The 16,273-nt window shown below is 47.5% G+C and overlaps 1 protein-coding gene across 2 annotated transcripts in view; it reads left to right on the top strand.

Annotated features, from left to right (window-relative positions):
- The window catches only part of Egln1 (egl-9 family hypoxia inducible factor 1), a 37,945-nt gene that overhangs the window by 15,031 nt on the left and 6,641 nt on the right, over positions 1 to 16,273 (top strand). For both annotated transcript variants that reach the window (XM_041649907.1, XM_041649906.1), the window contains exon 2: positions 15,973 to 16,092. In XM_041649907.1, the coding sequence (XP_041505841.1) occupies positions 15,973 to 16,092 (120 nt within the window). The remainder of the gene's footprint in view (positions 1 to 15,972; positions 16,093 to 16,273) is intronic.

Below are 16,273 nucleotides of genomic sequence, written 5' to 3' on the forward strand. Positions count from 1 at the left end.
CTCAGCTGTAGAAACCTTCCACATCCTGGGGAAAGGTTACTTCGTGACTTTGTAGGACTTATTATTATTGTAAATTTATTACCATGCTCTAAACTATAGGAAGCAAAAACTAAAAGAAAGGAACAGTGGGCAGATGGCTATTTGTGGCAGAAGGAGCCTTTAGTGTTTATTTCTCAGTCCTTGTTGGAACAGATAGATCTCAGCCTGTCACCTGGCCTGGGTGACACTGTGCTCACTCCTTGTAACAGTGGGACACTGAGTACCATGTGTCCAGCTGTGACCCAGGTCTCAGAAAACACAGAGGGTTGAGGCCATGCAGAGTATCAGTGATGGAACTTGACAATTCTAGGGATTCTTCAATAACTATGAGTCAAAGAAGACATTTCCAGATTGGTGGAACTGGAAGAGGAGCTCAGAAGTAGATGCACAGCTGCAGGAGTGTGTGTGTGTGTGTGTGTGTGTGTGTGTCTGTCTGTCTGTCTGTGCCCATGAATGTTCAGACAGAGGTCTCATGAAAGCTCAGGCAGGCCTCTGACTTACCATGTAACCCAGCATGGCCCAAATTTGTGGTAATTCTCCTGCCTCAGCCACCAAAGTGCTGGTATGATTGATATGAGCCACTGTGCTTGGTCCAATTGAGTTTTTTCTATTTAAATATATATATATATATATGTGTGTGTGTGTGTGTGTGTGTGTGTGTGTGTTTTGTTCACATGTATGTATACACTACATACATGCCTGGTGTCCTCAGAGGTCAGGAGAAGGCATTGGATCCACTGGAACTGGAGTTAGTAACAGTTGTGAGCTGCCATATAGGTGCAAGGAATTGAATTCAGATCCTCTACAAGAACAATAAATGCTTTTAACCACTGAGCCATCTCTCCAGTTCAGATTATTACAGAGCCCACCACAGCAGAATAAAGAGGACATGAGAGTTGTCTCTGATGTCACACACATCCCATGTGACATCTAAATAATAGAAATGAATATTTTTTAAAAGATACCAGTCTAGAAAGGTATGGAAGAGATGGCTCAGAAATTCTTGCAGAGGAGTTGGGCTTGGTTCCTAGCACCTATACAGTGTTTAAAACAGCTGAAATTCAGTTCTAGGTGATCTGGTCACCTCTTCTGACCTCCTCAGTGTGAGGAGGCATATGTGCAGGCAAAGTACTCTTAAACATAAAATGAATCCTTTAAAGATCTCCTTAAGAACATGAAAAGACAAATTAGGGAGAAAATATTCACACAATGTGAGGGATTTGCGTGTGCGAGTTGTATGAGTTTCTTCTGACAGAGATTAGGTACACGGGCTGGAGCGATGGCTGAGTGGATGAGCGGTCCTCCACAGGGAGTCCATTCCCTTCCTAGCTCTTGTTCAGTGGCTCACAGTGACCTGCAACTCCAGCTGTGTGGGATTTAATCTCCTCTTCTGGCCTCCATGGGCAACTGCACTCAAGTGCACAAACCCACACAGACACATTAAGTAGGAAATCAAACAAAATCTCCAAAACAAAACAAGAAAATCCCTAAAAACCCAGACATAAGAGAAAAACCCAACAGACGTCTGAAAAGCTGTTTCTCGGAAGGGAGTAAGCACCAGTGGCTGGCGTGAACAAAGCCCCATAAACCGGGCATCACCTGCAATTTGTTACATACTTTGGAGGCAGGAGTACCAGGAATTTGGAGCCATGGGCATCCATAAGCTCCTGCCTTTCATCTGACTCATTGTTAGGGAAGAAGAAACCTCAGCATCCCTCTAGCCTGTTTGTCCTCTTTATGTCTTTAAGCTCCTCTACTTGGTTATTCTCCTTTCCCTTCCTTACTCTGATGCTTCACTTACAGAGAGGCCAGCACGCAAGCACCAGGATGAGGGGCCCAGCATAGCAAGGATGTGGAGCCACCAACTCCATAGTAGGGTGCCACAAGTATGTATTGGTTATAGGAATGCAAAATGGCATAGACACTTTGGAAAAATAGGTTGGCCGTGGCTCAGAAAGTTAAATATAAACTCATGGTGTGACCCAGGAATTCCACTGCTGAGTAGCTACTAAGAGAAGGGAAAACGTACCCATGCAAACCCAGGAGCATTTCATTCATTACGCCCCAAATCGGAGCCAATAGATAAGCGGCATGCTGTGCAGTGGGATGCCATTGTCAGTAAAAGGATTCCTTGTTGTTCTTGATAAAGCAGGGTGACACTCCCAAGCCAGCTAATAATAGAGGCCACACTGTTGAGGTCCTGCTGTGGGGTATGGGTTATTCTGCTGAGACCGTGTGCTGTCAGGGTAGCTCAGTTGTAGATGTGGTTGGGTTATTTCTAACTTTCGGTGCAATAAATCATTTGTAGGTTTTAGTTAGGAAACCACTCTACAAGTAGAATCGCTGCATTGGTGTACAGTTCTGTATGCACGCTGCTGACATTCATGGAGGGTGTCTGTAGTTCCAGGCATTAGTCAGTGTTCTCTCTACCTAGGTTATCGTTGTTGTTTTCCATTTTATAGTTGAGGAAGCAGACATAGAATAATTTAAAACAAAACAAAACAAAAACCAACTTGTTGGATATTTCAAGCCAAAAAGCCACACACCAGAATCAGTTTGAGTGTGAAGCTGCTATAATCCCAAAGCTCAGGCTGAGGCAGGAGGATCACATCAAGTTCAAGGTCAATCCCAGCTAATAAGTTAAAAAACAAAAACAAGAAAAAAATTGAGATAAGTTTGATAGGTTGAGTAATCAAAACAAGCTTTTCTCACGCGTGCGTGTGTGTGTGCTTTGTCTGTCCATCCACAAGTCAGAGCTCAACATGAGATGTCTTCTCTCCTTGCTTGCTCTCCACTTCTGAGACAGGGCCTCTCATGGGCCTGGAGCTCACTGATTTAGCGGGAGTCCTCACTGGGGTTCGGGGTCCTGTCTCTACCCCTCCAGTGCTAGGGTTCCAGGCCGAGAGCCAGGCTTTCACATGGATGCTGGGGAGCCAAATTCAGATCCTGTATTTACCTTTGTGCAGTGAGCACTTTATCAACCGAGCCATATCCCTAGCCCCTCTTTTCTTCACTGAAATCATTTTAGCAAGGTTCCATCGAAATGTTATTTAAGCAGGGACTGGTGCATTATCAAGGAGAACAGCAGCCATTGGCTGAGAGAGTGTGTGGATGTGATTGTTTGAACAGACCACCCCCTCCTGTCACAGGCCAGTTCAGATAGAGCAGGCGGCACAGCCTCTGCAGCTGTGAAAACATCTCAAACTCCGGGCTGTCAAGAGCCCAGTGCGCCCAGGGCCAAAGTGCACAGCATCCTAATACCTGAGTCTGAGAAAACTGAGGCTGAGGCTGGCAAGGTGACTCAGGAGGTAAAGGCCCTTGTCACATAAGCCTGACGACCAACTTCCATCCCCAGGACCCATCGGAGGTGGGGAGAAAGAACGGAGACTCCTAAAAGTTGACCCTAAAGTCCACACACGTGCTGCTCACTCGCCCTCTCCACCCCCTCTTTCCCTCCTTTCTAACCTCAATAAATTAAAACAAAAGCAAAACCTTGGGGTTTGACATCTTCTCAGGAGAAAGGAGTTGTACAGATGTGTGGTTTCTACCTCAGGTACCCAGAATGCTTGTTACCTCTTCTGAATGCCTCTCCAAACCATTGGGTCAGTGTTCTTCAGCACACCGACCCCATTTTAATACTTCCTCTTTCCCTAGGGTGTCTGCAGTATGGGGCACTGTCTGCCTTTACTTCCCTGTTCCTCTCAACCTTCTGGTGTGAACCTTCAAGTGCTGTTTGGAGACAAATCTTGTGAAACCTGCTTTTGAAAGTCAAGGCTGCTCTGAGTGAGTCTGCCTTCTTGTCCTGTCCTCCCCCCCACCCCACCTTAGCCACTGTGCAGCTCTTGACCCTGGAGGAGGATCTGTGTGTTGTTTCAGACTGAGGCATTCGGGAGTCTAAGAATACGGAATTTGGCATCAGGCAGCTAGGATTCAGAACCCTGGCCTGCTGCTGGCTCACTGTAAGACTCCATTTCCCACCACCATCAGGAGACAGAAGAGCTCACCAGGGGAAAGCGCTTCACCCTCAGAGCCCTCGCGTTCCCCATCTTTTCTTCTGTTTGTTCACAGGTTCCAGACAGCCCTGGCCTTCTGTAATCTCTGACTGTTCTTTCTCTGCTTGTTCCTTTTCTTCTCAACAGTTGCAAGTACACACCAGTGCACTGCTAGCATGGCTGTCTCATGTGTCATGTAGTGATGTCTCACGAAGACTTGGGGGGCTGGAGAGATGTCAGTGGCCGAGAAATAAAAGAGAAATAAAATAAGGAATAATAAAGGCATAAAACAGCTACAGGATAACCAGAAGGGTTGGGATTCCTGGAGAAAGACGACATGGGTTTGAGCTCTAGACATACCTACTTGCTCTCTGACATTGGGTTTGTTTCCAGTTTCCAGTCCACAAAGCCCAGAGAGGTTTCTTTTATCGCAAAATTATGTAGATGATCAGAGATGACGGGGTCTGGTTGAGGGTGACTTCAACTAATTATGACATGGATACAATCAAATCACTCATCAATGGTGAGGGTTAGCAGTGATTATCAACTTGGCAGGATCCAGAATCACCTAAGAGACAAACATCCGGATGTGTCTGAGGGAATTCTCCTTGGTGTTAATGGAGGCAGGAAGGTGAATACTGATTGTGGGTGGCACCATCCCATGGGCTGGTGGAAGAATCAAAAGGAGGAAGTGAGCTGAGCAGCCACCTTCTCCCTCTGCTTCCTCACTGTGGACACAGTGTCACCACTCCCTCCCTATATGGTCCTGTGCCTCCAGACTGCAAACCCACTTAAGCCTATCTTCCTTCAAGTTGATTTTCTCTGGCATTTTGTCACAGTAGCAAGAAGAGTGACCCGTCTGCCAATCAGACGAGAACCCAAGGCTAGCGTCACGCAGCAGCTAGCTGCAGCAAGCTGTGGAATCCAGTGCACGATGTCTGTTGTCCGTGCCGTTGTTGAGCGCCTTGATCTCTTCTGTGTCTTTGTTTCGTTTCCTCGGTGCAGTGGTGGGTATTGAACCCAGGACCTTGCATACAGTTGTCAAGCACTCTGCCACTGACCACTGAGCTTCATCCCAACACACTGTTGGTTCTTCTTATTATTTTTGTTTTGTTTTTTGAGACAGGGTTTCTCTGTAGCCCTGGCTGTCCTGGAACTCATCTTATAAACCAAGCTAGCCTCAAACTCAAGAAATCCGCGTGCCTCTGCCTCCCTAGTGTTGGGATTAAAACATGTGCCACCGCCACCCAGCCCACTGTTGGTTCTTACTCGCCCTCATCTGACTGTTCCCTTCGTCCCCCCCCACTCCCCCAGAGCAGACCCAAACAGCCATTAGATGTAGTCACTCTTCCCTGCGGGCATCTTAGGCTTTCCTATCATATGAGACTCTCTCTCTTCCATGCAAAACCTGCTCTGTCCAGTGTGCTCGGTGTTGTCACTCACGGTCCCAGCATCCTCCCCATCACAGCACCTCAGTGCTGACTCATTTGGGCTCTTGTCACTGTTCCTGCTTCCTCTCTACATTCTCAGCGACACCGAGGCTCCTACAACCATCTTTGGACATCTGCATGTCCAGCAGCTTCCTAGGCATGCATGTGCTCAGATGCAGAACTTCTTCAGCCCACTCTTTCTCAGACACTGCATCCAGACATCCCAGAGCTCTGGAGCAACTCCTAGGCATATGTGTGTATCTTTGCATTCCAAGCAGACGTCATCGTTGTGTCGGGCAGGTACCCATGATCCTCTGGGTCATGTCATGTGTCTCTGAAGCTGAGTTTTCAGGGCTTTCCTCAGATGGAAAGTCAAGCACTGCCTGTTACTCCATGTGGAACAGGAAGCCAGGCTGTCGTGTCCAGTCTGATACCAAGGTTTGAAGCATCCAATAGGCATAAGTTGTTAAGGCTTAAGACACATTCAGTGCTTACTAGGAAAGATTACTGCTAGATGTTTATTTTGGCCTGGAAGTTCTAGTCAAGTGGGTTTGGGGACTGGAAGACAGACTTGCCTTCATAGTAGCCTTCTGGCAGAGCCCATGTAGATCTGCAGAGATTGTAGCTGGAAAGGCAGCACAAGATTTACTTTAAAATAGAGGTGTCTGTTGTGTTTCGGGAAGCAGGTCACTGATGGAGAGGCTGATGCTGAAGGTTAGACCAAGTAGGTCATGGCATGGGCTTCGTGAGATGGGGTGAGAATGATGCCCTGCTTCTCAAGCATGCTGCCCTCACACCAGCTGCAAGCTTTATTGGAGGAAATGGAAACCACAGGCCACAGTTAAATCGGAGTTAACATTTAAACAGGGTCTCAGGTGATGTGTTTGTAGTTAAAATCTCAGCAGCTCTGGAGGCACAGCCTTCTGGGGAAAGAATAACTTCATGCTGTGTATTGCTCTGTAATGGGCTGAAATGGTGATAAGAGGTTTGAAAGAACCATTCTGAGGAATGCCAGCCAGCCAGCCAAAAGTATAAGAGTGGCCAAGACGATCTGAAGGGTCGGGGGTCAACCACATAGAGTTAAGTCCATGTGTGCTGCTGTAGCCTTTTCTGGTACCAGACAGCCTAGGTGTAGTGGATACTGGGTGAGGCTGAGGACAAGCCAGCTAGCAGTCATCTGTCATGCACACAGAGAGAAAGGGGGTCTCCTGAAGCCAGTGGAAAGGAAGGCTACAGCCATGGGTGGAAGCAGCTATTCCTGGTTTCCGTCCCTGTGGAGAGGAGCATTCTTTCCTGCTAGGTGCAATACTGACCAGGACTTTGGGACTGTCAGGTGACCACAGTGCTTTCTGGGTGGAGAGGGTAGCCTAGGAGGAGGCCTGGGGTGAGATCAGATGGGGAGATGCTGGATTGAAAGTTGGGGAGCAGAATTTGTTGGTGGATATGGCTTTGATACCACTGGAAGTGAGGGTTTGGCACCTGAGTGGCCGGGTTTTACGATTGCTAATGCGGCAGCCACTTCTCCGTGTCAGGCGGAGGCTGAGCAGCCAATGCACGTTGGCACATTCTCCAGGCTGCCTCTGGGGCCATGTCAAGTCAGGTTACAGATGAGGAAATGCCTCACGAATGCCCACAGTCACGTAGCTGGTAATTGGCAGAACCAGGATTAGGAACAAGAGCCAGGTGTCCTTTAAGCTGGACTGCTGTGTTCTGAGTCACCTGTTCCTGGGTGCTGACTGATACTAGGGTGTGAGATGTTCCCAGATAGAGGTGACCAGAGCACAGCACTCAGTCTCTCACACTGGCCAATAGCCTGATTATATCTGACAGAGAGCTTTGAGCAGCCAAGAACTCGGCCTCTCTCATTCTGGTTCTGCAACGTCACAGTAGCCTCAGTGGTCTTGATACCATTCCCTGGAGCAAGGTGAAGAGACAAACACGTTTCTTCCAGTGGCTTTGGCAGGAATCCCTAATCTGAGGCCAGAATGACGGTTCAGCAAGTGAAGGGCTTGCCATGTAAGCTTCGTGACCTGTGTTCAACCGAATCCACTAAGGGTAAAAAGAGAGAGCTTATACCACAGAGTTTTCCTCTGACCTCTGCAGGCACACGGTGGCACACACGACAACCCCACCCCATCGTGCACAATACGTCCACAAGTGGTGATAACAAATTAAGCTTTTCAAAGATGGGATCTCAGGCTGAGCTGTGGCTCTTACAGTTGTCAGCTCTAATAGCCACTTAGCCCAGTGGTTCTCTGCCTTTCTAATGTGTTGGCCCTTTATATGGTCCCTCACGTTGTAGTGACTCAGCCCATCTACTAGTATAGCAATTCATAATTTTGAGAGAAGTTTAAATAACATTTGTCTCAAAGAGTTTCCCATAGCAAAAAGTCCTTTTTTTTTTTAATTGAATTTTAAGTCTTCTTCTTTAAAAAATTCCTCCATTTCCAGGCAGTGGTGGTACATGTCTTTAATCCCAGTACTCAGAAGGCAGAAGCAGGCGGATCTTTGTGAGGTGGAGGCCAGCCTGGTGTACAGAGAGAGTTCTACGACAGCCAAGGTTTAGATAAAGAAACCTTATCTCGAAAAATAAAACAAAACAAATTTCCCCCATTTTTGTTTTTTGAGGCAGGGTTTCACTCCATACTCCAGGCTGACTGGGAACTTACTGTGTAGCCCAGACCGGTCTCAGACTCCTGAGTGCTGTATTTATAGGCATATTAAACTACCACACCCAGCTTTTAAAATGTTTGTGCTTTGTATTTTAACCCTGTAAATGGCTTTTAACCCTATAAAAGGCCTTTTAGTTTTGCAAGTCTTTATCTCTGACAACTCCTAGGCCGTCTTTGGGTCTGTGAAATTCTGGTTGGATTGCTTCATTTTTAGTTCATCTCTAGGGACTGTGGAAATGTCTCTCGATTTTGTTTAAATTTTGTAATACTGTTTGCAAAACTATATCCAGTGTTTCCATAATACTTCCGGCGGGGGGTAAACTCACAGTCCCATTTCAAGCATTTTCTTATCAGAACGAGTTCTTCTGAGGCTGTCCTATTTGTTACATACAATTGAGTATTCTTAGAAGAAAGAGATGGCACCCCAGGGTGTGCTGGGCTGTGCTGCAGCAGGATGCTGCCAGGCCAGGCAATATGATACCCCACCACAGGAGGGCAGGCAGAATAGACACTGGGCATTTCTGCCTCTGCCACATTGCATTCTCCTTCTGCATGGCAGGGGTGCCCAGCTAGAGACAACCTCTCTTTTGAGAAAATAAATGTTTATATTATGCGAGGCACATGCTTAGCTTCAGAGTTGCCTGAACATGAGGGTCCAGCATGTCTGGGCTTACCATCTAGCCTGGTGCGTCCGCTCTCTGGCCTCGGATTGCCTTGCATTCTGACCACTCCTCCATAGACCAGGGTCTTACGCAGTCACTGTGAGGACTGAATGGACCTGGCCCCTAGCAAGACCTCTTACATGTTATAATGAAGATGCTTGCGAATGCCTGCCTGGCTCCCGTGTCCACTCCACTGAGGCAGGTGAAATGAAGAAACAGCTCCAGGATCTAGACCAACTTCTCCAACGTCCTGGAGCTGTTAGGTGCGGCTGGTGTTACTGTTGCCTGTGCACCAGGCACAGTCTGTAGCGCCACACCTGTGCCAGTTGGTTAGCTTTGCGGGCAAGGGCAGTTAGGACAGAGAGGATCAGTAATTGTCCAGTTAGCAGCGGCACAGCCAGAGTTCAGGCACAGATGCTGGCAGATCCCTCTGTTCCGGAGCCTCCTTAATTTCATGCTCCCTTCTAGGAAGACACACACAGTCTAACCAAGTGTAAACACTTAGTCATGTTCCTGTGCTCCTGGGCCCAGAGAGCATAGCCTCCCAGGACTGTGTCTTCCCAGCCCTTCCTCATTGTCTGTGCTATGCCATTCTTCATTGAAAAAGACAGAAAAAAAAAAACCCACTGACTTTTTTAAGATTTTTAATTTGTGTTTAAAATTTTTGCCCACATATGTATCTGTGCACCATGTGTGTGCAGTGTCCTAGGAGATGAGGAGAGTGTCAGGCCCCCAGGAACTGGAGTAAAGGATGACTGTTAGCTGCCATTTGTGTGCTGGGAACGGAGCCTGGGTCCTGTGCGATAGGAACATCTCTCCAGCTCCCTTTTGATTTCTTTGTCAGCATTCTCCCTCTGTGTGCTCCTAGAAGCTGATGCAGCTTCAGGCCCACAGACTCTGTAGAGCCGTCACTCTTCCTTCATATTGCTTGGCTGCTTAGCAACTCTTTGAAGCTGATGGTCAGCCAAAGTCCTAGGCCTTTCTTGCTTGCTTTCATTACTGTTGTTGTCTTAAGCTAACTTTTAGAGTAGGATTGGGGATGTAGTTGTTGATGCATGCCTATAATCTCAGCCCTGGGAAGGTGGAGGCAGGAGGAGCAGGCATTCATGGTCACCTTTGGCTAACCACTGAGTTTGAGGCAACTCTACCTAAGACCCTGTCTCAAAAACAAAACAGAAAAAGTGCTTACTCTGCCAAACTTTCCCATTTCCCCCTTTTATAGTTGCTTTTTGAATTGGGAGTAGTACCCTCTAGGAGCCATAAGGAAAGAGTGTTCTGAAGGTTAGCACAGGGGCAGGTGCATACTCATAGCTTGATAAATCTCCGTTGTTCTCTGTTGCTTTGGTGTGATTGGTTTTTTTGCCATTTTAAAAGCAGAATTTAAGCCAGGCATAGTGACTTACAGATGTAATCTTAGCACTTGGAAGGCTGAGGCAGGAGGATTGGTAGGAAAGTTGAACTGGTGAGTTCTTTTACTAGTGTGACTTATTGAAATAACTGTGAGAGAGGACATTCTCAGTTCCTCTGGGCAGATGACCCTGGTGTGGGCTCTGTAAAGAAGAAAGCCTGTATTTAGTTTGTGCACATTGTATTTCACCATCTAGTAGCCACATGTGTGAGTGGTTTTTCAGGGTTCTTTAAACCGTGTACTTAGTCCTTCCTCTGTTATTAATTTGTTTACAGCGTAGTCCTTAGCCTTCAGATTAGTCACTCAGGGCCTTGCAGCTTTGACCCCCAATTCTTGTCATCCCCCATCACTCTGGTGTCACCCCATAGGACTAAAATGGATTTCCTCTGCTGAGGATATCCAGATGTGGTACTGGATAGCAGCGTGTGAAGCTCTGCCTACAGACGACTGACTTCCATGACGTTGATCAGGTGACCAGGGTGGACCAGCTGTTGGAGTCTCAACAGTCTCTGGGATATGAAGATTAAACCTGGGCTAATGGAGAACTGTGGCCCAAAGACACAAGGACTCTGAAGAAAGAGGATGAGGCCCCAGAGGATTGCTTTGGAGGTAGTGGGAATGCGGGGTCAAGAGACATGGAAGATTGCTGAGACGAGGCTTTAGGAAACTTGATTTCGACATACCTGGAGTGGAGGGCTATGTGCAGCCACCTGCAGCATGTACTTGAACATTCTCGTAAATATGCAACAGATAGACCCAAATGAAATCACAACATGCTGGATGAAACTTGTCTGCAGACATAGATAGCTTAGTGTGTGCTTGAGTGTGTGCATGCGTGCACACCTAGAATCCCAGCGCTGAGGTGTCTGGCACAGAAGGATCTTGAGTTTGAGGCCATCCTGGGCTGTACAGGGAGACTATTTAATAAAGAGCAAAAGAAGTTCACTTGCTATCAAGCCAGCACACCTGGGTGATGGGGGCGGGGCTTCTTGTGAGGACCATATGGGAGTGTGCTTGGCCTGGGAGGAGTGACAGATGAAGGCCATATCACCTTTCTGGAGTGCACCTGCTTGCATGCTCGAGACAGGGGACTTGGGCAGAGCAAGCTGTCAGATCACAGGCCTTTTTTTTTCTCGTTTAGAGTGAAAATAATTACATAGCCTGTCAACTTTTGGTTTTTCTTAACATCAAACAATTTCTGTTTCCAAATAATTTATTTCAGAAAGAAGCGGGTAAGCAAAGAAACAGTTGGTTCATCTTGTACATTGCCAGAAATAAACACATCTTGGACTGTAGAGAGATATGGCCGACTTCTTCCTTTGTTTTATTCTCTGGATGAGAAGGAACAACTTTACGGTGTTCACCCTCGTGAGAATGTACTCCATCTCGTGTGTTTTCATACCAGAGAGGAGGAACAGTATGGCTCCATAGCTTGTTTCCTCCTGGGAAGTGGAGGCGTCCAGAGCTGGTGTCCACAGTGTCAGGTCAGGGACAGGACACCATTGGGATCCCAGGTGGGCACCACATTGCCCCGTCTTCTGGCTTTTTCATTTGCCAGGTCTGTTTGGAACTCTGTAGCTTTCCACGGTTGCTGCTGTGGTTTGCCGCCTGAGACCTGACTCTGGCAAGGTGATTGAGGTGGCAAGCTAACTGCGGGCCTGGTGGCCGTACTCCTCCAGCCCCATTGTCGGCACCCCCAGAGTACTGGGGGCTCAGGCTGCTGTGTAAGACAGATGTGACAATGCAGGTGGTGGAGATATCACAGCGACTAGAGAGCTAATTAGCACAATTAAATGGATTTTCACTTCATTAAATTGAAATTGAAACTTTAAAACTTCGTGCTGTCTCATCCACACTCTGTCCTCTATGTGATCCACCCTCGCCTCCTCCCATCCCTCAGCTTCTTCCGTGAGCCGGTAGGTCTCCAGCCTTGAAGCCCTACCTTGTGCTGCCCTCCTGTATTTCTCCCTCAGAGACTGTGCGAACACACACACACACACACACACACACACACACACACACTGACTCCCCCAGTCTGTGAACACTTCAGTGCTGTAGTCTAGCCCTGCTTCAGGGGCTGGCTTCCAGAACCAGATTCCTTGCATCCAACTGGCATAAGGACACGAACCAGTCTTTCTGGCCTTCATTTCCTTGACAGGGGGATGACGAGGAGAGCAGTGATTCGGGCCCCTCACCTGGTTGGTGTGTTGGATACACTTACTTACATTGGCAGATGGTGAGTGGCTGTGAACGTCGCAGCGTAGGGCCAGGTCTCCACAGTTGGCGCCATCTTATACAGGGCTGATTTTCAAGCATTAGTGAGGTGTGCTCACTGTCAGCTCCTGTCACTGCTGAGGCTTGTTTTAATTTTGTTTGAGGCAGGGTCTCTCCCGCCCAGGCAGGCCTGTAATTGAGTGGTCCTCCTGCCTTTATCTCTCGAGTGCTGGAATGACAGGTGTGTGCTGCACACCTGACTTGCAGTTCCCTTCAGAATAGTGGCTGCATTCCTTTGATTCTTGATCCGTTCTGATTTTTGAGCCTTACTTGCTCTGCCACCCTATCCCAGACTGCTATTCTCATGTGTGATGCCCAGGCACAGCTGTGCTTCATTAGGTGGCCCTTCCTTCCAAACCCCAATCACCAGACAGCTCCTGGGAGCCATGTGCCATGTCCTTGGATTGCCTGTCTTGGGAATAGATAAATAACTTCCCATTACTAATTGTATTGGTCAGGGTTCTCTGGAGTAGCAGAACTTAGAGAATGAATCTCTCTGTATAGAAAGGGGATATCTTAGAACAGCTTACAGTCTATGGTCCAGCTAATCTAACCATGACTGCCTATGTATGGAAGGTGCAAGAATCCAGTAGTTATCCAGTCTGTGAGACTGGATGTCACAGCTGCTCTTCCATATTCTCCAGAATCCTGAAGAAGTAGACTCTAATAATGCTAGTGAAGAAAAGGACTTGCTATTGAGGGCGGGAGGAAGCAGGCAAAAAGAGCCAGCTTTCTTCTTCCATGTCCTTTATGTAGGCTGCCAGCAGAAGTACCCCAGATTAGAGGTGGGTCGTCTCACCTCAAAAGATCTGGATTAGAAGTGGATCTCCCCATTCCAAATGATTTCAGTAAGCACAAATCCCTCACAGTGTGCCTAGCCATTTTTGGGTTTTAATTAATTCCAGATATGGTCAAATTGACAACCAAGAATAACTGTCACACCCAGCATTATACATAAGTCTATGGACTGACACCATTGACCTAGAGTTCATAATAAACACAAACAAGAATAGCCAGATACGAGCCTGGTGGCGGTGACACACGCCTTTAATCCGAGCATTCAGGAGGCATAAGCAGGTGGATCTCTGTGAGTTCAAGGCCAGCCTGGTCTATAAGAGCTATTTCCAGGACAGGCTCCAAAAGCTACAGTGAAATCCTGTCTCAAAAAACAAACAAAAGAATAGCCAGATACATTACACACCTGTGACTCCAGAACTTGGGAGGCAAAGACAGGCCATCCTGAGCTACATGGTGAAACCTTGTCTCCAAAACCCGGATGGATGGATGGATGGATGGATGGGTGGATGGATGGACGAACAAACGAATACAAGGAACGTTGTCTCTTTTGATCATCATCATGATACTCCCAGGGCCTGTATGTCTGTGGACGGTGTGGTTAAGTCTGAAAACATATTTGTTTAATGAATAGATGGATGGATAACCAGTGGGGGCGGGCTGAGGAGGACTTCCTGTCTTCTCCTTTCTGGAACTACCAGATATGTGCAGAGGTCCAAACTGACTTTAACTGTTGTGTGGGGGAGCTGTGCATACGTGGAGGCCAGAGGAAACTCTGGAGTTGGTTCTTACATGGGTCCCAGGGATTGAATTCAGGCCATCTGGCTCACACAGCAAATGCTTTACCCACTGAGTCATCCTACCCCCCTCCCCAATTTATTTTTTGAAATGAGATCCCAGTAGGAGAGAATTCAGGTTTGATTCGCTACAGCATTCTCAGTTCACTGCGAGTGGGAGGGTCTTGCTAAGCTGTGATCTCTGGCAGTTGTTGTGGGGACTGTGCTGGGAGTCTTGGGCAGCTGGCTACAGTCTGAAACCCTTCTCCCCAGGCCAATCTGTCATCACTAGCCACTGACACTAACACAGATGTGTACGAAGTCCATCCTGAGTTGGGACAAATAGGAATGTGGGGTACTCAGCAGCAGCCTCTCCTCAGGTGGAGAGCAGGAGGTCGGGTGTCTAGGGAAATGGCATTTGTGCCCCTCAGAAATGAACCCCTGGCCAGCTGACTATGAGGTTTAAAAGTTAGGATTTGCCACAGATCTAAATCTGATGGTAGATGACGCTTAGAAAGATTAGGTAATCATTCCTGGGGATTTATCTAGAAGCTGTCTCTCCCTTGCCAGTGGGTAGCCTCCCTTCCAGCTCTGGCCTCTGACCTACTGTCAGATGACAGGAAGGTAAGGTGGAGGTGGCTGTTGCGCAAATCACAGTGGCACTGAGCAGCTTAAAACAGTTTTGCCTTCTCTCCTTTTCAAGGACTTTTGTCATTTCTTTTTTTTTTCTTTTTTCTTTTTTTTTTTTTTTTGGTTTTTCGAGACAGGGTTTCTCTGTGGCTTTGGAGCCTGTCCTGGAACTAGCTCTTGTAGACCAGGCTGGTCTCGAACTCACAGAGATCCGCCTGCCTCTGCCTCCCGAGTGCTGGGATTAAAGGCGTGCGCCACCACCGCCCGGCTTTTGTCATTTCTGTTGTGGATTGCTGCTTGCCTCTTTCCTACGAGCCTTGGGCTTTTCTGTCATCAGGATCTGACAGTGGCATGAATTTCAGTCGAAAAATGGAGTCCAAGTCACTTTAAGTTCAGATATTTGTGCCCTTGAAGGGCTGGCAGAAGAAGAATGTAAATACAGAGGAGGATAATGTTAGCATTTGTCACAGATCTAAATCTGATGGTAGGCGACGGGCTTGACGCTTCATGGCCTCCTTCGATCCCTCAGCTTGGCTTCATGGGTGGCATGAGCTGAGGCCCGACAGTGTCCTGTCTTCCACCTAACTGTGGATTTTCTGTTGCTCACTCTGTCCAGTATTATAGCCGACTATATGCATGCTCCCAGAGCATACGGGGACTCGGTAACTCTGTGGATGCCATCCCCTATGTATCACAGCCAACAGTCTCCTGAACCACATCTTGATAGCTGCCTTTCCCACCCAAGGGGGTTAATGTGTTATGAGTTTCTTTTATTCATTGATCTGATTTAAGAGGATATTTGGAGTTGGCCATCTAAACTGTGTTCAACCAGTACTGTTCAGAATCAGGTGGCACCAGGTTGGGTAGTTCATTCCTCAGATTTTGTTTCCGAGGCTGCCTCAGGAAGACAGAGCTCCACTGAGCAGGTCAGACACTCATCTTCTTAGTTTACACAGTATATAACAGTCAGGACAGTGGAGTCCAGAAACCGTTCTGACTTCTGTTATTTAAAGCAGGGGCAGCTGGCTTATGATAGCTCAGGGTTTCTGTCATTCGGTCCCCTTGCCCTCCATGTTGGCTCATTCCATTGCTGCAAAGCTGCCGCTGAGCTGGGTTCTCCACACCTTGGGTTGCTTGCTGGCCTGTGCTGGGTTCTTTATAGATGTCATCATAGACTATCCTTACCTCTCCCTATCACAGAATGGGATCTTACTATGCTCACACCTGGGGGTTAGTCAGAGTTCTGTCTCGTCAGCATGTCCACTCATGGGCCATTTACCTTGTTGTTTTTTAGGCCATGGTTGCTTGCTACCCAGGCAACGGAACAGGCTACGTCCGTCACGTTGATAACCCAAATGGAGATGGAAGATGTGTGACATGTATATATTACCTAAATAAAGACTGGGACGCCAAGGTATGCAGCTGAACTCAGCGGTATTGCTTTTTCCCCAGGTCGTTTTCCCTCACAGTAATGTCTGCACTTCCTGTGGGTGAGGCTGAGCTAACAGGGCAGCTCTCTCTCACATCTGGTCGGCCTTGGATTTCCACGAAGTGAAACATAACAGTGTGTCTGAAAGCAAACACAAATGTATTAA

The sequence above is a fragment of the Microtus oregoni genome, unplaced genomic scaffold (genome assembly GCF_018167655.1).
Source record: "Microtus oregoni isolate MIOR12 unplaced genomic scaffold, Mior012 000004F_ref0000308, whole genome shotgun sequence".
NCBI classification, from domain to species: Eukaryota; Metazoa; Chordata; class Mammalia; order Rodentia; family Cricetidae; genus Microtus; species Microtus oregoni.